General features: G+C 36.6%; 1 protein-coding gene across 2 annotated transcripts in view; it reads left to right on the top strand.

The window, feature by feature from the left end:
* Positions 1 to 21,497, top strand: part of LOC103724347 (serine/threonine-protein kinase EDR1) — a 29,859-nt gene extending 8,362 nt beyond the window's left edge. For both annotated transcript variants that reach the window (XM_008815574.4, XM_039116324.1), the window contains 8 exons: positions 3,158 to 3,226; positions 3,361 to 3,461; positions 11,670 to 11,748; positions 11,862 to 11,960; positions 13,033 to 13,101; positions 13,196 to 13,245; positions 20,422 to 20,598; positions 20,919 to 21,497. In XM_008815574.4, the coding sequence (XP_008813796.4) occupies positions 3,158 to 3,226; positions 3,361 to 3,461; positions 11,670 to 11,748; positions 11,862 to 11,960; positions 13,033 to 13,101; positions 13,196 to 13,245; positions 20,422 to 20,598; positions 20,919 to 21,054 (780 nt within the window). In that variant the 3' untranslated portion in view covers positions 21,055 to 21,497. The remainder of the gene's footprint in view (positions 1 to 3,157; positions 3,227 to 3,360; positions 3,462 to 11,669; positions 11,749 to 11,861; positions 11,961 to 13,032; positions 13,102 to 13,195; positions 13,246 to 20,421; positions 20,599 to 20,918) is intronic.
* Positions 21,498 to 21,832: the final 335 nt, after the last annotated feature.

The following is a 21,832-nucleotide window of genomic DNA, read 5'->3' as shown; positions in this document are numbered from 1 at the left end:
TGCACTAGACATGCTACCATGAAAACTATGCAGACATATTGGAAGAGTTGTGCAAGAATTTATTATTCTGATGCTCATCTATGCATCTTGTCGCCACAGGAATCATCTCATTATCCTTTGTGTTAGCCTCTATGTCCCTAGGATGTCTCCTATAGAATTTGCTTATGATGCCTCAAAGCATTAGTTAACAGTCTGTCCCGTTTTTCCTTTCTTTTTCTCATCCTTTGATAATAGGATGAAGGATGACTATTCCTACCACCATGATTTGCATCTTAGGTATGATGACTAGATCCGGTTGCCTTGGTCTATAACTTTGAGCCCTATTGTAATTACACAAATGTTGCATTTTGTAGGCCTGTGTGGTGATTGTTGTCAGCTTAGGAACTCAGCATGCTAACATGTGAGGGGTGTAAGCAAGTGGCTGTTATCATTGTCATGTCATGTTGCCCGCAGCATTGAAAGTACCAAGTAGTGTAGGTCGGCCTCGTTAACATCACGGCAAAAAGTCAAGTGGAATGCCGCATCTTTTGGTGGGGTCAGTTTCAAAATTATTTTCATTTCGATGAAGAATGCTAGACGAACCCAGTCCACACACAAAATGGTTTGTAACTAACAATGGTTAGCAAGTATGGTGTCAAATTATATAACCATGCTCTTCAAATATTTCAAGTATTATTATTTGTAGTTAAAATCTATTTTAAAACATTTTTAAAACCAAAATCAATTTTTTTCTAGTGGGACTATATTTAACTCCTACTCGATGATATGGCTAAAAACTAAGTCAAGTAGATAAGAGCTTGTTAGGTTATTTCAGAGTCATACTGTTTTCAAGGGATGATTTTGGGTGAAACCAAATTTCTTTCCTAAGAACATTGTTTATTCACTAGACTCGTGATAAAGTTCATGAATCTGGCCAAGATTAGTAAAAAAAAATTAATTCCATTAATTTCAAGCAATTGAATTAAGAAAACATTAAGATTTAGTTTTCTTACAAAGAAATCCAACCCTTTGTCCTCCAACATACTCACAACAAACACAAAAAATAAAAATAAGTTAGAAAGGGAAAAGGGTAAAACATATTTGACCTCTACATGGTAGCTTGCAAGTATGGTAGAATGGTGGCTTTAGTGTTCACGTCGTCGACAGAATTACAAAGCAAAAATTTCAAATGGAGTTTGTTTGATGCTCTCCACTTTCTCCCTTCTCTTCAAAACCAACAAAAAAGCTCTTCTCATTAAACACCACCCGATAAAAAGTAATGGGCATTATTGGTCTAGTGATAGTTTATAATGGTTTATATTGGTTATATGATATGGTCATGCTTGATAGCTGATGTTGATTGGTACGTATAGTGCAGTGGGTTCAGATTGTTGTGCTATGCTTTGAAATTTCGATGGAGTACAAGACATATTAATGTGTATTGGCACTTCATTTTTTTGGTAAAACATGTGGTTGTTTGGTGTCATACATCAATATTTGACTGGTTCCATGACGTTTTTAGTGCTTCTAACAATTGAGGCATGGTTCAAATGTTTGTTGGACAGTTGAACCATAAACATAAACATAAACATTTCATTTGAACTCTGCAACCTCATAACCTTGTTTATGAAAATGGACTATTGTTGAACTTATGGAATATTTGCTTGGTAGTAATAATTTTAATAGAAGGTCCACCTTCATGTAAGTTAAAGTGAAAGAAATCAAGAATTCTATTACTTTGTATTTGGAAATGTGTCGTTTTATGTAGTTTTGGAAGTAGCTTGTAGTATATGAAATAGTATCTCTGTTAGAATTGGCTGTCTACCTATGGATCAACCATCCAATTTATTCTCGGCTTTGGAGCTGGGATTGACATTGGTGATGTGTCAAGAAATATGCAAAAAGTTGTGTTTTAATACTGATCGGCAAACAATGATTCGTCATGCCTATCTAGAATAGATAGAATAATGCCTAATGTTTAGGGCAGAAAAGGGCATCATCCTAGTGCACGAGGCTCTCGCTGCTGTGGGATCTATGAAGTGTCAGATATATGCAAATAATGGTTATTATAAAGATATAAGATTTTAATCACTGTTCCAATTCCTGGGCAGTACTTGTCTATACTAGGTGTCCCCGATCAGATTGGTGATTGTGTGGGTCGTGAGACGCACCTATCACCTCCATATCAATTGGTACCAAGCAACATGGGAACTAGCATCAACCATTACAGACCGACTCCAATTGAGATGAGCGTATAAGGCATGTGGGCCCCATTTCCTGTTGGCATTCAATCAGAGAGAGGAAACAGGAAGACAGAAACATGGAAAAAACAAAATAAAAAAAAAATGAAAATCAAAAAAGAAACAAAGGAAAAAAAAATACCTCACCTAACCCTAATCTATGACCTAAACAAACATAAAAGCATCCTAAACAACCATTTAAAACATCAAACAAAGGCCAAAAAAATGCATCTTGTATGTTTTAGGATTTTATCGCGTCCCAATTGTTGGTATGATACCATCTTGCTACCACATCGACCTAGTCCCCAATCAATACTGGTATGAGGACTGACTTTGAACCTTGATTTGACTGGTAGAGTCACTGAAACTAAGTGAAGAACAATTATTTCTTTGTTTGAACCAAGATTTTCAATATTGGTGGGATGGCGAGGCATCCCATAGCTGGAAGTGTTGGGACAGGGGCCTGTCCCAAGTGTCAGGATGGGATGAGTCCGAAAACCGACCGAGATGGGACAGGACATCCACCATCCCAACTGTCATTACACACGGCATCCTGTTCCACAGAAAATTTGGGATGGCTTTGTTCCATGTTATTTAAAATGTTTGTTTGAATATCTTGACTGAGAGTAAACAAATGTGCATTAATTTGCCGGCTGCTAGGCATTTCGACTCTACTACATTATCAGGAAACACTTCATGTTGCACTGTTCTGTCATCTGGACATTGAAATGTAAACTCATGAATAAACAGAATTGAAGCACATTCATCATGTATCAATAATGTTTAGCTATGCTAGTCATTAAACTTCATCATAATTCTTTCATTGAGCATTTATAAAGGAGTTAACTATATTGTGAGAGTTAAACATGTAAAACTTGCCCATTCAATATTAGTTGACTATATATTCCCATGCATGCCTTCTGTTTTTTCAATTACAGGAAGTAGCTGTGAAGAAATTCTTAGACCAAGATTTCTATGGAGATGCTTTGGATGAGTTCCGTAGCGAAGTAGGTGTTCTTTTTTTCAGTTGTACTTGACTTTTACAGCATTGCTTGCAAGAGTATATTATAGGCTCTTGCTTCAAATGTTATTACACGTTAATGATGAATAATCTTCCACTAATATAGCATTGTTTGGCTAGGTGCGGATAATGCGCAGGTTGCGGCATCCAAATGTTGTTCTTTTCATGGGTGCTGTGACTCGGCCTCCAAATCTCTCCATTGTTTCAGAATTTCTCCCAAGGTAAAACAAATTTCCACTATACTTTATGTCGCTGGATTGGAGACTATTGTGAAAGAACTTTAATTCTTACATTCAACTGCCGAGGCATGTACCGGGCACCAAAGGCAATCCAAGTTCTGTTACCTTTGGGTCTGCTGAAGATCATCTGAGAAGCCAGTGATGATTGTATGAGTTCTGGGCATTGTTTGCTGACTTTTAGCTTCATCAGTAATCTATGAATAGAGACGTTGTCCTTTTCTTTTACAGCATCTTTGCACTTTTGATCTATTTTTAGAAAAAGAAAGAAAGTCCTTGACACCAAGAATTAAAAATTTTCTTATAGATACTTTGTTTCTTTCATTTTAATCTTAAACATTGTTAATGATCGTCCAACAGAGTAGTATAGACAAAAACATCCTATGTTGGTAACGGACTAACAATGATATGTTTAGTGAGACATGTTGAACTGGTTTTATTGTTAGTGCAACTAGACCTTTCATCTGTTTGATAGATAAATAATGATTCAGCACCTGTTTTGATTATTCAAAAGTGAGTATGATTGTGAGTGAAAGTCCCCATACAGGCTAAAACTATCTAAATTATTAGATGCACAATGGAGGGACAAGTGATTCAATGGAACATGTAGTATTTTGCTGACCATTGTGAACAACTTGTTGCAACTAGTCATATTTGCAGCAATACAGTTTTGCAATTTCATTGAGGGCAGGCTCTTGGAATAACCCATGTTGTATAAATAGTAAACTCTTGGTTGACCATACCATCTATTTACTATGAACAGGCTAGTCTGAAGGGCATGTGTTGGACTCAAGCCAGGTGAATCCTTCATTGCTTTTAGATTTGGAAAACCTGGCATGCATAAAGGAAATATCATTACTGTGTCAGTTGCATTCTTGGAAGTGATCAAAGTCTATTTTTCTGTCTGGTGGACAATTGATGATGGTACAGCAGTTGTGGATGTGAATCCATGATAAACTGGGGGAGGATGGGAATATCTGGGAAGTTGGGTGCCAATTGCTGGAACAAAGAGTTCATATAGGAATTTAGAGAGAGAAAATTGGTATATGGGGTGACTTTGGGGCAGATGGCTGCTAGTTTTTAAGAGTGGTATAACATTTAGAGCTATAACTGGAAGGAGAATTGGGACAGTAGCAGAGGCTGAAGCTCAATAAGGAGACACCGACAATTGCTGTTGATCTAATTAACCAATAGAAAAACCATTGATGCTGGGACTGTGGAGAGATACTGGGGTATTGATTGTTAAAACCTTAGCAGGTCAAAATTGGGACTGTGGAGAGATACTGGGGTATTGATTGTTAAAACCTTAGCAGGTTGAAGCTGGGACTGTGGAGAGATGCTGGGGTTGTGATTGTTCAAATCTTAGCAGGTCGAAGCTGGGACTGTGGAGAGATACTGTGATATTGATTGTTAAAACCTTAGCAGAAAAGTGGGCCATTTTTGGGCACTGATTCAAGTTGCATAGGATATGGTCTACTTTTGCGACTGACACTAAGCTTTATCTGAGTTCAAGATCAACAGTTCTTCTAACATTACACGTTTCTTGAAACCTAAATGTGCATGCAGACCAACCTCGTCATTATGTTGACTTCAGGCAGCTATTCTATTTTAGTGTGAACATTCGAAGCAATGATACATGATTACTTTGGGAGACCATTGTCTTTTACAGTTTTACTTATTTGAACTTAAGTGTTCCAAAGATGGCTCCCTCATCTTTAACTTCCTTCTTTCTTCCAAAATATATTGGAATTCTCCTTCACTTTGACCATAACCTAGTCATGCTGTTTGATTATGTAAAGGAGAGAAAATGATGAAAGCTGTTTCAACTCCGGAGCGACAATCCTTATTTTAATGGTTTTTTTCTGTCCTCCCTCTTATTTCATAAACAATTTTTCGAGCACTGGCTGTAAAACTTCTGATTCACCCCTCCCTCTTTCACAAGGATGCTAAACTTTAGTCTTCATTCCATTAGCTAGAGATTTGATGTTATTTCTGGATATTATGGTTACACTTCTCTTATGAACAATCCATTCCTTTTATTCAGCAACTGTAAAGCTGTTGATTTAACTTTCAAGTTTCAAAAGTTTCGTATTATTCTGTTCAGGTCAAGGCACCAGATGGGTTTGAGTTTGGCAGTTCTAGCTGTTTTGAAAGTTTAAGTTTCATTTTGACATTTTAGCCAAAAAAATGCAGAAAAGTAGAAGTATGAATAAAATATCACAAAATGGGAAAAAATATAAATCAAGGAAACCTCATTATTTTAGTATATGTTGTATTGATTAGGAGTTTTGGCTATACCTTTCAGTGGTTTTATTCTAAAGCTCCCAAAGTATGCAATGGACCATATTAAAGGAAAAAGGCCATGTTTCAGAATATACTTGTGTGATGCATCGTTTATTGTTTAGTGAGAATTTGACACATTATATGCTACTAGCAAATTGCCACATGCAATACACGGTTGACAAAAATAATAATCATTGAAGTAAGGTACCATTAAATTAGTGTATTTAATCTAATCTTTTTTCTTTTTTTGATTGAAATGAATGTACGAACAGCAAAACAATAATAAATAAATAAATAAAAAATATTAAAAATTAAACCAAAGAGTTAAAACAAGAAATAAAAATAAAATGAAATAATAAAATAGATAAAAGAAGGGCAAACAAGGATCATTCTAAAATATAGTGGATTATTAAAATATATAATAAAATAAATAAATTTTAGAAATAAAAATAAAATAAAAGAAACATAAAAATCATAAAAATACAAACATTTATAGTAAAAGTAAAAGCACTAGATGGAAATAAAAATCCAAATAAAAAAAAATACAAAGCCAGGTAGTAAAAGTTTAAAAATAAAATGCAAAAAATTATAAATTTAAAAATATTGTGAATGAATTAAAATTAGAAAATAAGTTAAATAGAACAAAATAAAGTAAAATGTAAAAGTACATAGCAAAAGAATAAAATGGATCACTAAATGAAGGAAATACAATATAATTTTATAAAAAATATAAAAGAGATAAAATAAAAAATGAATTTAATAACAAAGTGATAAAATATAAAATAGTTAATAAACTAAAATTGTAGAATAAAATCTGCAAAACATGAAACAAATAGTAAGCATAAAAATGCACAAATGAAATTCCAACGATGAAATAAAATTAGACTAAAGAAACACAACAAAATTAAAATGATATAAACATAATTATAAATAAAATAAGTAAAATTAATTTAAATTATTAAACTAAGAAAGGAGGATAGGGTTGGTGATTGGGATTGCTTTGAATTGTGAGGCATGTAGAATATGTAGTAGGGGCATGGTGGAGGAGCAAGGAAAAGGGGGAGAATCTAGCATGCAGAGGGAGGGAAGGTGAGAGATAAGGCTGAGGAGACGCTGCCTGAGAAGGGAGAGAAGAGGGAGAAGATGGGGGAGTTAGGGTGTGGAGGGGGGGTGGGGCAGGGTGGATGGAAAAGAGGGAAGTTGGAGAGATGTGAGGGGATGAGGGAGAGAATATGTGCAAGAGAGGGGGGTAGAGAGGCGAGTGTGAGAGAGAAGCATAAGGCTATATCCTGGACCAATGAGATCCTATTGAAAAGAGATAATTTTTATGTTATAAGAGTAGTAAAAAGTTAACTTTATTAGTTGAAAGTATAGCAAGTAACTAGACTTCTTTTGCCTTTGAGACTCTTTGAAATTTATCGAATAACTTATTGAGGGAGAATTTCATCTAAAATTATGATAGACATGATCTACTAAAGAATATGGCAAAATTTGAAGTTCCTTTTTATAGTATAAATATGCCTATGAGATTTAATTTCTGGTACTGCCAAACCTATGAACAAACAAGAACATGATTAAGAAGATTGTATAGAGGAAAGGAGCACCTTTTATTGATGGATGTTAACCTTTTAACTATAAACATTTTAATGATGACTAAACATTGGAGTTCATGGATGTTGATGTCATCACATGGGGCATGAATATGACTATGCTATTGTAATAACGTAGCATGACTCATGGATACTTTTTAACATATATGTAAAAAGATCTAAATGTATATATTGCCATATGCTAGATATATTATATGCTAATTTTCCAATATTTTCCCTATCATCATATCCATATTCTATCATGTCTGTATTTGTCCATGCTTCATAAAAGAAAGATTTGTTGCATTGTCAAATATACTGAACCATGCTAGTTTTTTCTTTCGTATTTCTTATAAGGTAAATAATTGTATTATCATTGGAGATCTTATTTAATGTTGTTTAACTAACACAATCTTTCTTCTCTCTCTGGACAGTGTTTATTGAGATACCAATGTAGTGTTTTTAAGTTCAAGCTACACCTAGTGTAACTTTTATTAGTATTACACCTTTTTAAATTGGATGAGTCACATATCCATGATTCAAGTTGTTGGATGTGATCTATCACCTCTATATTGCATATGCACCAGAAATCATATGTTTTAGAGACCTATAATCTATGCTTCAAGCGGACAAAATTGTGCTTAGTTTAAATAACATGAAAGAAACTGACGACTTGATACATAGGCTTGGGGTCTCCAAATTGCATGATTTTTTGTGAATAACTAGATTAGAGGTAGTAGTTCACATCTAATGACTTGGATCATTGATGTGGCATCCCTATTGTCCAATTCAAAAAAGGGTGTAACTCTATAAGAGTTGCACGAGGTATAACTTGATCTTGACCCTATATATGTACACACACACATAGATGTATGTTCTTTTTGAATTTGAGAGAGATATAAATTCTTCTTCTTTTTTAACTAAAGAGTGCTTACTATACAACGTTAATGAACATGAAACCAAGTACTATGGTTGAAAACAATTTGCTTGTGTTGTCTTTATTGTACTTGGCCATAGTATGTCATACAGTACCGAACTAGACGGTACGAAGTATACTGAACTGGATGATACGGGGCCTACCGTATTGGTTTGGTACCGGTACACGGTACAAGAGGCATATCGAGTACCGGTACAAGAGGCATATCGACACTCGATATGCCAAACCGGCCTCCGTATTGGGCATACCAACATAGTGACAGGGTGGCATCGGTGCAGAGTTTAGTACCGAGACGGCATACTTTGCACTTGGCATTATGTTACATCTATTTTGCATGTTACAAGAGTTGGTGTTTGCTGCAGTTTTTTTGCCTTCTATTTTTATTATTAGTTTGCTCAGTATTGGTTGTATGAATCATTGAACACTGTTGGAAAATGAGATGCGTCTTAATCTTAGTATATCTTAGATATGCCTCTATAAGATGAATGCGAGCTAACTCTATTTTATTATATTAATTTTGTTTTGCATCATTTATTTGCAATAGTACTTAAGACTTGTGATATGCACTTTAAACTATAGCCCTTATCACTGGCATATGCATTGGTGTTAGTAAATTAGGCTTTATAATTCAACCATTATTGTTTCCATCTTCTGCTCAAAAGGTGTCATTTCACCATACTAACAATGTCTGCTGGGCTCATATGGCTACGTCCAGGGCCGGCTCGAGCCTTAGGCGATTGAGGCGGTCGCCTAAGGCCCCCGGCCAAAGGAAGGCCCTGCTCTGCCACAGCCGCACAGCTAAAGAGAGAGAGATGAAGGATAAGGAATTAATGGTTGGGTGGGAAATGGACCCGAGAGGGAGAGATAGAGAGGTGGTGAAGAAGAGGCAGTGGAGGAAGAGGAGAGCAGGCCATGGCGGATAAGCCATTGGGAAGGGCGCCGAGAGAGAGAGAGAGAGGGGGGGGGAGAGAGAGTAAGGGTTGGATCCAATTTGTGAGGCCCGACTGCGTTGTGAATCCTGATCTGTGCAACGAAAGTGCTTCGCTGGAATCGCAAAAACTCGAGAATCTGGTCGAAGGTTTTGATAGAAAGAAAGAGAGTGCTTTTTTTTCTTTTTTTAAAAAAATATATATATATTTTTTAGAGAAAGGCCTTGAAGTAAGAGGGTAGAGGTTTGCTTAGCTATTCAAATAAGAATATGTTTAGAACTAATATTTTTAATTTTTTTAAAAATATTTTTATTAGTTCAAGAAAAACTTATTTTAAATATTTTGAAAAAAAAATCATAATTTTTACTTCCATCACCGATGCTTATTAACAAATTTTCATCATTTAAATAAAAAAAAAGCTCTCCCCTAGTGAGTTCGCTTTAGGCCTCTAAATGTATTGGGCCGCCCCTGGCTACGTCTCTTTAGGATCTGCCCCCCTTTTCCAATGGGCAATGGCCGTGGTTTGACAGGCCTTCTTGTGAGGCCAAGTTCCTGTTGATGCGGGTAAATGTGGAAGAATCACACCCTATAGTAGATGTGACATTAGAGTCCATGTATCATTACTCTTTGTCACATGGAAACATAGGGGAAAAAATTAGGAAGGAAAAACTTGCTTATACTAAGCATATCTTCTTAATCATAATTATTGTTTTTTTTTAATTTTGTTGTGTACCATATTTATTCCTAGTCATTAGTACAGTATTTTGTATGGGCTTCTTTTTTTTGCATATCACACCCAAGATTTTATCAATATTATACACGTCTTATCCCTATTTATAAATCGACCCAGATAAAGTTAGCTTTTATTTGCTAATTAGGTTAATTCTAATAGATGAATGGATGGTTTTTTCTTCCTCCTCTGATGGAACCTTTATAATTTAGGAGATGAAATTATCTGTCCCCATTATCTCTCCCCTTTTCCCTTTCTTCCAGAATTAGGTTTCTTCACCAACTCTGCACAGTCGCCTTGGCCCAATCGCTAGGGCTCGAAGGTCCCATGATCCACTGCTTTCCTTCTCATTTCCCAAGTGAAGAGGGCCATAGTTGTACATTATGGTGCATCATGAAGAGGACAATGCTTTGGTGAGGGCGCCTTTAGGAAGATGAACTCCCTTGTCATTGTGGCTTTCCCAAGTCCTAGAGTCGTCGCCACCGGGCTGAGCCGGTGGGTTGGACTCTTCTTGACCTCCTTGGGTTCCACACACCATTGAGACATTTAAGAAACCAAGGTTAGCAAGAGACAGGAAATCTTTTGGAAAATTCCTGACATGGAATTACGAGAAAGCTCTTGATGTTTCAAGCTTTTAAGGGCCTCTAAGCTAGCTGGCACATTGTTGACGTCATATCAGGAGAGGTTGAGCACTAGGAGGCTGTCACATCGGGAGAGGCCTACCACACTGGTTGAACCGGTTGTCGGTGAGGTTAAGGACCTTGAGGGTTGGCAGGGCCTAGTTGGGCAGGCTCGATTTGAATCAGAGGTCATTGCCAAGGTGGTTGGTGGAGAGGTTGACCTTGAGGAGGGATGCGGCAGACCAAAAGTTTTCCTGGGATGGAGCCCTCAACAGCATTGTTGGAGACGTCAGGACTTGGAGATTCGTGATGCCCCGCAGGAACACCCAGGACACTGTGCCACTGAGGTTTCTATTGGGGAGTCATCTGTTGAATCTTGGAGCAGTTGGAATGTCGCTGGTTGCAGGTAAGGAGGTTGGAATCCCGAGATGGAGCTGAAGGCAAGGGGCCACAGAGGAGGGGGAGTGGGTTGGTGTCAAGGCCTTGGATGTTTTACCATTTGTGCTGGACCCTGGATGAGAGTAATCCGGGGTAAAGTCGTCTTTTAGTATCCCAAGTAAACTTAACACCATGATCCATAGGTCATTGAGGAGATGATTGGCTAGCAGAAGGGGCTTCTTGCAAATAAAATTATCTTTATCTAGGCCGATTTGTATATAGGGATAAGGAGAGGTGTTATGCATAATATTGGTATAATCCTTGGTGTGCTTTTTTTTCACCCTGGATGACTTGTAGGAACGAGAATAGTTTATCCTAGTAAAGGTTTCTTTTATAAAAATATAACATGATCACCAAATTAAGAGGATGTTATTTTTCTTAATACTATATTTTTGAATATTTTGTTCTATCTAATTGACTTTAAACATGATTTTTATAATTGTTTTGTAATCTGGAATTGTTGTTGCTCTTGGCTTTGGGTGCAACTGGTCATGTGTTATTTAGACTTCTCTGCATATTATTTAGTAAAAAGCAATTGTACTCTGATGTAGTGATTGAACAAGTTTGTTATTGATCTAGTTTTCTTGTAAATACTATTTGACTAATTTCTTTGTTTATCTTAAGTCAGCATGTTTCATTCATAACTTACTTGCAATTCAAATTTCAGAGGAAGCTTGTACAGAATTGTTCATCGTCCGAATTGCCAAATCGATGAGAAGCGTAGAATAAAAATGGCCCTTGATGTGGTATGAATGCCGAAAACTTGCATGCTCCATCTTCTTGTTAACCCTTATTGCAAGCTACTCTCTCTCTTTCTCTCTTGGTTGCTTGCTCTTTGCTTACGCATTCTCTCTCACAGGCCAAGGGCATGAATTGCTTGCACACTAGCGTACCAACAATTGTTCATCGGGATCTGAAATCGCCGAATTTGTTGGTGGACAAGAATTGGACAGTTAAGGTATGCAGTGTTCTTGTCGCCCTTGAAACTTATCTACCTAGTATTTCCATTCATTTAAATTACATTTTATTAGCTGTTTTGAGGTAATTCTAATGCTAGGTGATGGGACTTGACTAGAGAAATGTTTAATTGTTAACTTTTAGTAGTTAGATATGTTTCTTGCAAACATTTTTCTTGACTCGCCTTTGCAAATACCAGCTATGACAACTTCCTCTTGATTTTGTTCTGTTTTTCTTTTATTAGCATATGATACACTCGAGTTAAATTCTATGGAAAACTGAATGGTCGATCTATTTGTTTGCGAGTATGTGAAAAAAATCTTTGGCAAAATTATTAAGATAACTTGGATGGTATTTTTGTTTCAACATTAATGAAAATTCACTCATCCTTTGGAATCACATGCAAAGGTGGTAGCCCACCTGGACTTTAGGTGTTCCTTAATGGGAGGTTAGGTTTTTAATTGACTAGGTGTTTGACTTATTTCTTATGAGGTATGATGCAATTTCATTATCAAACGAGAAAGTTGGAAACTTTTAGCCTTTAAAGATGTAGAGGCACCAGCTTCTGACTTTAGTTGAGCACTGCTCCTTGATAATTTGTTCTAGCTAATTATTGCTCTTTAGATTTAGTCTTGATGGTTTGATTTAAAATTTTATCTAGTTAATTTAGAGGTTGAATATGATTTTGAAGCTCACCAGTGCTTCAGTATTCCATACAAATTGCACGCCACTGCTTAGCTAGGATTTGGTGAGAGAAGGCCAGAGTCAGTTAGTGGCCCTCCCAAAAGCAATATGTTCTTGTGCGTGTGTACACATGCATCGATGTCTGTGCATGTTTGGGGTGGGATTTGGTGGACTGTGCATCTTGCAACCACTAGAATGCCCGCTGGTACTCATATCTAGATGTGCCAATACCAGACTTGTCTTGTTTGTACCATTGTCAACCAAGCAACTGGTAGTCATATGTACATGGAGCTGTAATAACTAGGTTAATAGAATTATTTTATAAGATGTCACACATGACTAAACATATTAATTTGTATTACATGTCTTTTGATCCAAAAAAACTGCAGGTTTGTGATTTTGGTCTTTCACGCTTGAAACATAATACGTTTTTATCATCCAAGTCCACTGCTGGCACGGTACGCAAATATTGTCAAAAAGAAAAATTTCTGTTTAGCCATTTTATTACCAATGATTAACTGTATCTTTACACTTATCTGTTTGATGTTTTAGCCTGAGTGGATGGCACCAGAGGTGTTGCGCAATGAACCATCCAATGAAAAGTGAGTTTCCTATCTAGTATTATTTCTAGGCCCTTTTCTAATTTTGCATTTATTTTCTAATTAGCTGGTTGTCCTTTTTATTTTGGTAGATAGTAACTGGTTTTCTCTGCGTTAGTTTCTGGTTGTTTATCTTTCAGGCTATGTAGTGAGTGTTCTAAAATTGAATTACTATCTTCAGTTATGTAAGATTAGGTGCTTGACGAACTGATACATTCTTTCTGATGTCCTAAAATAATGATGCCTTTTATGGCTCAATGCAAAGCACTGTATGGATAATCATAGATTAGAACTGTGTTTGACAATGTTATCCTGGAATAATTTTAAAATGTAGGATGTCTGAATCTGGACCGCTTATCAATAGCATGGAGTGCCTCAAGTTCCAGTTTTTGTTGGTCAAAATGGTCTGTTGGCTTTTGCCTAGGTGCCTGGGAGATCTAATTCTGTCTATAAGTAGAGAAATAGGTTTTTCCTTCAATGAGAAAGTAACTTATGATTTTCCTTAAAAGGTCTCCAGAAAATATCCATTCTTTATCTATTTTCTATCATAATTACTCTCTAACATGTGTTTATTTAGGGAAAGAAGGTGAAGCAGGGGTCGATATAAGTTCAGATTCGAGTCTCCCAGTAGTTGAGGGCTCCACTTATCCAGAAATAAAGCATTTTGTTATGTTAATGCATTTAGCCTAACAGATGCTGTTAACTTGTGAGGTCAACTAGGACTAATGGTTGGTTCTTGATCGGTTCTTTCAATTTTGAAAATAAACCACGCAATAGCACGTATCTTGTAGGATAGTGATTACGGGTGTCGGTTCACAGGGATTGAAGAATAAGTTATTTTTCTTTTAAAAATAAATCAAAAAGAAGGATTTGCTAACTTGATTTAACTAAATCAAACTATGAGTACGGATTGAAATTTTATCAAAGTAAATAGATCTAGGGTTTGGAATCCACCACATAGCATTGCATCAAGGATTGTGTTCTTAATCTTATCTTTTGGAGAGGCATGCAATTTTGGCTACAAGCCTTATAAAATAAAAACATAAAGAGTTTTAGGAAGATCCATCTTCGGTATAGCATGAAGTGTCTACCTAAGTATGCTAATCTAGGGTGTAGCACATCTCATCTTCCTAGGCATGGATCATCTTAGACTACTTTAGCAAACATGAATAGTAAATGGCATGCTCAAGGTTTAAACATCATAAAATAATTTTTCATTGAGAATGAGAATTTAAACAAACTCCAAAAAGACTAAAAGAGTAAGAACTACAATGCCCTGTTACATTGCTAGGGCTTCATCCAGCCCTAGACTAGGTGTTCAGCCGCGCATGGTGGCCGGATGTCCTTCCATCTTCAAATGAAAGCCTTCACCTCTCATTCTTCCCAAAATGTCACAAACTCTTCTCTTTCCTCCCTCCTTTCTCTTTTTTTTATAATTTTTTTTTTCTCTCTTTTCTCTCGGCTGGTGGCTTCTTTTCTTCACCGAAACAGGGGAGACCCCTGTTTCTTTCTTCTCAACCGAGCTCTCCCCTTCTCCTCTCTTCCGTCTTCCTCTTATAGATCGCTGAAAACCCAGCGATCGATTCCCAGAGAGGAGGAGGGCGTGGTCTGCGGTCTTTGATCTCGCGGAGGCTGGATTATGGGCGCTGTTGCATGCGGCTGATGGCGGAACACTCGAGGACGCTGGGACGAGCCGATCATGCTTGGAGCTAGGAATCCGGAGGAGGAGTCGCTACGCCATCTCTGGGATTCGGAAGCTGGTGGCTGGATCGACGATGATTGCGGAGGAGATTCGGTGTGGATGCGGGAGAGCTGAAGAAGGTGGCTGGATCGGTGGCTTCGGATGCTCCGTGGATGGCTGATCACGGACGGCTGGCCGCGGGATCGACGGGAGGACGTCGTGGAAGGTGGACGGCCGCGGGATCGACGGGAAGCTAATGCGGAATGTTTGGATGCACTGCGGGGGAGGGGGGGAAGAAGATAAACAGTGGAAGAAGAAGAAGAAGATAAACAGTGAACTTATATATATATTATTTATTAATTTATTTATTTATTATTTGATATATATATACACATAAATATATATATATATTTGTAAAAACACTGTTCATATGAACAGTGTTTTCACGGGATACTGTTCATATGAACAGTGAATCCAGTAATTCTTCCCGAACTTATTTTTATTTATTTTATTATTTATTATTATTATTTATTTTTTTTAAAATTATAAATTTTATATGAAGGCACGCAAGGCATTGGTTGGGAATTGACTTTGGGTTTGAGGTGGGTCATGATCGTTGATTTGCTTGAAATTGTTCTTGAGCCCAATGTTATTTAAATCTAATTCTTGCTGAGCTGCTTCAGATCGAACTCGACCAGACAAGACTAAAAACCGGACCGTGACCTAATAAAAAGGGTTAATCAAACTTTTGCCCCATACATAATTAATTATAACGATCGAATCAGGACCAAAACCGATTTAATCATAGCCTTAGCTTGATTACAACCCCATCAGGTTACTAAACCGGGTCAACACAATCTCCTCCTTATATGAAAGATTACAACCAGGAGAGAGACAAGTTCAAAGTCTGTTTTGAGAAAAGAATTATTTACCTCTTACCATATTTTAAATTTATTTCAATGTTTATTCAATTTTATGGTAAAGTATGTATTTATTAGTTTAAGAACATTGATAAGTGCTATGAAAAGATAACTAAATTATAAATTATTCAGCACTTATCAGTTCTCAATAAGAATGTGATATGTATTAGACTAGGTGATAGACTGGAGGTGCTAGGTGTGCCTTTGAGGTATTAATAACACAGACTTGTGGTTTTCACAAATGGGTTAGCGTATCCACCTTTGAACCATGCCCTTAAACCAGGCAAATACTTTGCCAGAACTGCTTTTGAACCAAGTGTGTCCAAACCACTTCTGCACGATCCATTGATGTACAATGCCTATTTACACTCCAACTACTACTGAGCCAAGCCAAAACTGCTCAAGAACCACAACCACCCAAATCACAGCAAAATGATCTGACCAGGCCCTAGCTGGGGCTGATGGAATTACTCTCACATGGGGTTTCAAGTGGGGAACTGTTTATTTCAGGCTTAAATCGGTTGATGATGTGCATGAGGATAAATTAGTCATATTGCTAGCATAACTTATTGAATTAGAAGCAGTGATGGCAAAAATTTAAGGATGTGAAGATAGCAGGTCTAATTGTCACGAGTATAGCTTAATAGGCTCATATAGGTTAGTGTCAAGGAGAAAAAAGGTAGCTAGCAAGGATAGTAATAGTTTTCTTGAATGATTGTAAAAAAGAAAAGGCTTGAATTGTTAGTTATTTTTTTCACTTTGTCGAATGATTCTCCATATTATTCTCAGGTTATTAACTAAGAACTATTTGATAAATCACATATTTTACATTTTATTCAAGAGTAGTGCTATTGTTATTGGTGGTGATGGTGTTTTTACTACCATATTTTGTTCTTCTTTCTCCTATATTTTCTTCAAATGAATAAATCTGCAAATATTTTTGTCATTTTTGTTCAAATTTATAATTTTATCGCATCTTTCTGAAATTTTTTGCAATTTTTAATGGGTTTTTTTTCATGTATACCCTCCAAAATATACAAAATTATGTGAATATCCTCGTAAAATTGCCATTTGCATGTATACCCTCATAAAATACTTATTTTGCATGTATACCTTTTTTTTACTTTCTTTTTTATTTATGTACCCATACCCTCCAAAAATATACAAAATTATGTGAATATCCTCGTAAAATTGCCATTTGCATGTATACCCTCATAAAATACTTATTTTGCATGTATACCTTTTTTTTATTTTCTTTTTTATTTATGTACCCATACCATCTAATGCTGTTAAAAAATGAACGATTTAAATTTGAAATGACCGAAATACCCTTATTGGTTGACTTGCAAAAAAAAATAAGGATACACATGCAAATAGCAACTTTGCAAGAGTATTCATGCAATTACGCATATTTAGGAGGGTATAGACTTCAAAAATTGACATTTGCATGTATACCCTCATAAAATATTTATTTTGCATGTATATCTTTCTTTTTCTTTCTTTTTTATTTATGTACCCATACCATCTAACGCTATTAAAAAATAAATGATTTAAATTTGAAATGACCGAAATATTCTTATAGGTTGACTTGCAAAAAAAAAATTATAAGGATACACATGCAATTAACAACTTTGCAAGAGTATTCATGCAATTACGCATATTTAGGAGGGTATAGACTTAAAAAATTCAATAAAAATGATCAAAATTCAGTAAAGATAATTTAGTTGTTTTGAATTAAAAAATATGGCAAAAAAAGATTAATATTATCATGTCACATGATCTCATGTTAATATCAAGTTATCAACTCTTATAGAATGAATCATGTTTACGAAATTCTTACCTAAAAAATAAGCAAAACATTTACAAATCACTAAAAAATATTTTACTAATCTAATCATCTATAATTAATTTAAATTTGATATGCTTTAATCTTTTAAAAATAATGAAGAATATTGTTGCTGGGGGTCCAAACCGAGAACGATTGGCACAGCGGTGTGAACGGGGTTTCCTTTGAGTTGCTTTGGTTGCGCTCCGCCCTCCGCCGTGAAACCTGCAAGCAAGCCTCGCACCACCACCGGGGTAGTGGGGGCCCTCCGACGATCAAGTCAGAGGAGATCGAAGGAGAAGGAGAAGGAGAAGGTAGCAGGTGAGATGATACTCTGGAAGATATATCTTACCCTCCCCCTTCCCCCCCAGCCTCATATATATCAGGCTGGGGGGTTTTTCCGGGGATTCGTCATCGTGTGGCACGATGGGGCTGCCACTGACATGGCCGTTACAGGGCGTCGTGGGGCAGCGCTGGGTACAGCCATGGCAGGGCATAGTGGAGCTCCGCTTTGTACGGCTGTTACAGGAGATCGTGGGGCAGCGCCGGATACGGCCGTTGCAGGGAGTAGTGGAGCAGGGGGCCGCGGCGTGCCTCAGAGGAACAGTCTGTTGTTGTCGAGAGATTGCCGACTCGGGGTCGGATTGCTGGATCAAGGGGCAGCCGACTCGGGGTCGGGCTGCCGTAGTCTTCCTGGGCGCGCGTGCCGGTCACGTGGGGCATGGTGGCTAAGTTCCCCCGTAACAAATATATAAATGTCATAGATTCAATAATGATAATTATATCAAAATCAAATGGAGAATAGCATTACCAAAATGATCACCTAATATTCCAACTTGACAGAGTCATGATCTTAAAAAAGAAAATTGACAATGTAGCTCAATATTTTTTTAACTTGTCGATCCAATTGAATCATAAAAAACTTAGCAAGTTCCAGTCGAGTTTTGATTTTTTTGTTTTAATAGATTTTTTGAATGTATACTCTTTTAAATATAAGAAATTGCATGAATACCCTCATAAAGTTGCTATTTGCATGTGTATCCTTATAACTTTTTTTTGCATATCTACCGATAAGGATATTTTAGTCATTTTTGTTTTAAGCTGTTTACTTTTTAACGACGTTAGATGGTATGGATACATATGCAAAAAAGAAAAAAAAGAAAGGATATACATATAAATAATAATTTTATGAGGGTATTCATGCAATTTCATATATATAGGAGGGTATACATGCAAAAAATTCTTTTTTAATTCTTCCAAATTTAGAACTTTGGCCCTAGCTGAATGATTCTTGAATACCAAACTTACAAGTGCACATGCAACGATTTAATTCTTTCTGAAATCAGGATCTTGACCTGGCAAATGTTCATGAAATGCTTGGTATGATATCATGATGGACTGGGCATCGCCCATATTCATATTTTTGCTCTTGATTACATTGTGAGTGTTGATTGAGCTGCTGGGGCAGCATATTATCTAGATATCTAAACACTGCCACAATTAATGTTGCTGATGCAATGCATTAGATTGGAGAGTTTGGAGGATTTAGGGAGCTACCGATGGTTAAGGGACACCATGATTTCTATAACATTGTTAATTGCATGGAATGGACATCCTTTGATCTTCTATAATATGTTTGATGAAACAATGCATATTTAATTAAAAATTGTGATATACTTTCCTAAGACGGCCCTTGCTACTGTTATAACATGTGATATCCTAGGGTATGATGGCGATATAGCAATATTAGAAATGCTATTTGTTCTAATGAAAAATACACATGGTCATATACACATGCATGCAATCATTAATGGTTGGTATACCCTTAATGCACCACTGTTTCAATTACTGTAATGCATGAAGTATGAGTATGGTGTGTTATAAACACCTACATGGTGCAAAGCACTCTGAAATTACTTCATTCGCTAAATAAAATTAAAGATTCATCCAAGGTTCGCCGTATCGATCGATATCATACCACACCGAGCGTACCGTACTGTACCAAGTATACCGTATTATACCGAGCGTACCATACTTTACTGGTACCGAATCGGTATGCAGTCTTCTATTATAGTGTCAGTACGTGGTATGGTATGAGATGGCGAACCTTGAGTTCATCCTTTGATCTTCTATAACACATTCGAATGAACAATGTATGTTTAATTAAAAATCATTGTATACTTTTCTAAAACAGCCCTTGCTGCTATTATAATATGTGATATCTATCCTAGGGTATAATAGTTATGCAGCAATCTTACAAATGCTGCTTGGGCTAATGAAAACACACACTGACAAACACAGGCATATAATTACTAATGGCTGCTATAACATTTATGTACCACTGTTACAATTATTGTAATGCATATAACGGTTATATATGGTCCACTATAAATGCGTACATAGTGCAAAGCAGTATAAACCTACTTCATTGGTTATTATGAAATTAAAGATCCCTTTTGACAACCATGATTTATAAATAAATGGTTAAGGATAGCTACCTTCATGTCAACAGAGGTACTCTACGGTCTATGTAACAAATGATAATTTTGGATTTTTAACTTAAGAAAATATCTGTTTGGAAAAGTCTTCGACATTTTCTTAACTTGTATGACATATCCATGTAAATTTAATTTAGACACTTAACATAGTAGATTTATGGTAGAATAGATGATTCTTCCTATTATTTTGCACAGGAATGATCCATTTTGACAACTATTTGCACATCTCATAAATCAAATCTGAAATTTGTACAGGTGTGATGTCTATAGCTTTGGAGTGATCTTATGGGAGCTTGCAACACTGAGGATGCCATGGAGTGGGATGAACCCAATGCAGGTGGTTGGTGCTGTTGGATTCCAGGACCGACGGCTTGATATCCCAAAAGAAGTTGATCCTCTGGTTGCAACGATTATTAGGCAATGCTGGCAGACGTAAGTGGTTAAAAAGTAAACTATCTAATATTGGAATCATATACCAAAATAGTAAACTATCTAATGTTGGAATCATATACCAGACCATGCTTACTGTAATTGAGGTTGAATGCCATATGAACATTATGATAAGGAGTGCAGATCACCACTAATTTCTAGATGTTGAGATGTTAAATGTGCCCTAGGATAATGGCCTTGGCTAGTTCTACATGCATTTTGATAATGCCCTGTATATATTATTGGTACTTTAACCTCTAATTGCAGAATGGCTCGATTGGTATATAGTTCTTACTTGTGGCTTCAATTGTTTTTGTTAACAGAGACCCAAGCTTGCGTCCCTCATTTGCACAGCTGACAACTGCCCTGAAGGCCTTGCAGCGGCTTGTCATCCCTTCCCATCAAGACACACAAAGCCCACCGGTGTCGCAAGAGATATCGGTGAACTCTACACCCTAAGATCCTCCTCTTGAACTGTGAATAAAATTGCTGTTGCAATTTTTTAGGGTTGGGTTTAAAAGTTGGAAACGGGAATGCTGTGTTTGTTAGCTCTTTGGCTGGTAGTACTCACACTGTCCCCGTTGCTGTCATGCCCAAGACCTGTGGCAGTGACTGTACAGAGAATGGTGTCTAGCATTCCGAAGTCAAATCGTTCCATCTTGTAAAGAGAGTTGTGTAGGGCTTTCGCTAGGTGTGTGCTTGCCGGAAACCGGCCAGCTTTAGTGAATAGTACCCTGAATTTGGGGGGAGGTGTATCTTATGTCAGTGATGGCTCTTTTGGGGGAAAGCATATTGATATAAATATTATCGTGTCTTTCTGCAAATAGTGTATTATTATTGTAGTACAAACATTGGACCTTCTTTTCCTTATTGAGTGAACAAGAAAAAATAATTATTTCTCAGTGTGGTCTATCTTGGAGTACACTTCCAAGTTCGCAAGCTGTTCAGTAAGTCCCATTTGATATCAATGCTTCGCAAGTAGAATTTATGAAAAGGAAGCTCTTAGTTCTTACCTCGTAAACAAGTTTGCCCTGTTTGTTTTGGGAATAGATTTATCCAGGTTAATGCGATAAGTTTCAGGAAAAATGGGAGGAACTACTTTCAATAAATCTATCCAATAATTTTGGTTTTATAATTTCGTTTTAAGTGGTTAATGTTGGAATATTTCAAAATTCTGAGTCTGCCATTCTTTGTATTTTGTCTTTTTGTCTAGTGTACTTTTTTTAGTCCCACATTG

Source organism: Phoenix dactylifera, unplaced genomic scaffold (genome assembly GCF_009389715.1).
Source record: "Phoenix dactylifera cultivar Barhee BC4 unplaced genomic scaffold, palm_55x_up_171113_PBpolish2nd_filt_p 000085F, whole genome shotgun sequence".
Lineage (NCBI taxonomy): Eukaryota > Viridiplantae > Streptophyta > Magnoliopsida > Arecales > Arecaceae > Phoenix > Phoenix dactylifera.
The sequence above is the reverse complement of the archived record's forward strand: the minus strand, read 5'-3'. Positions and strand labels throughout refer to the sequence as shown.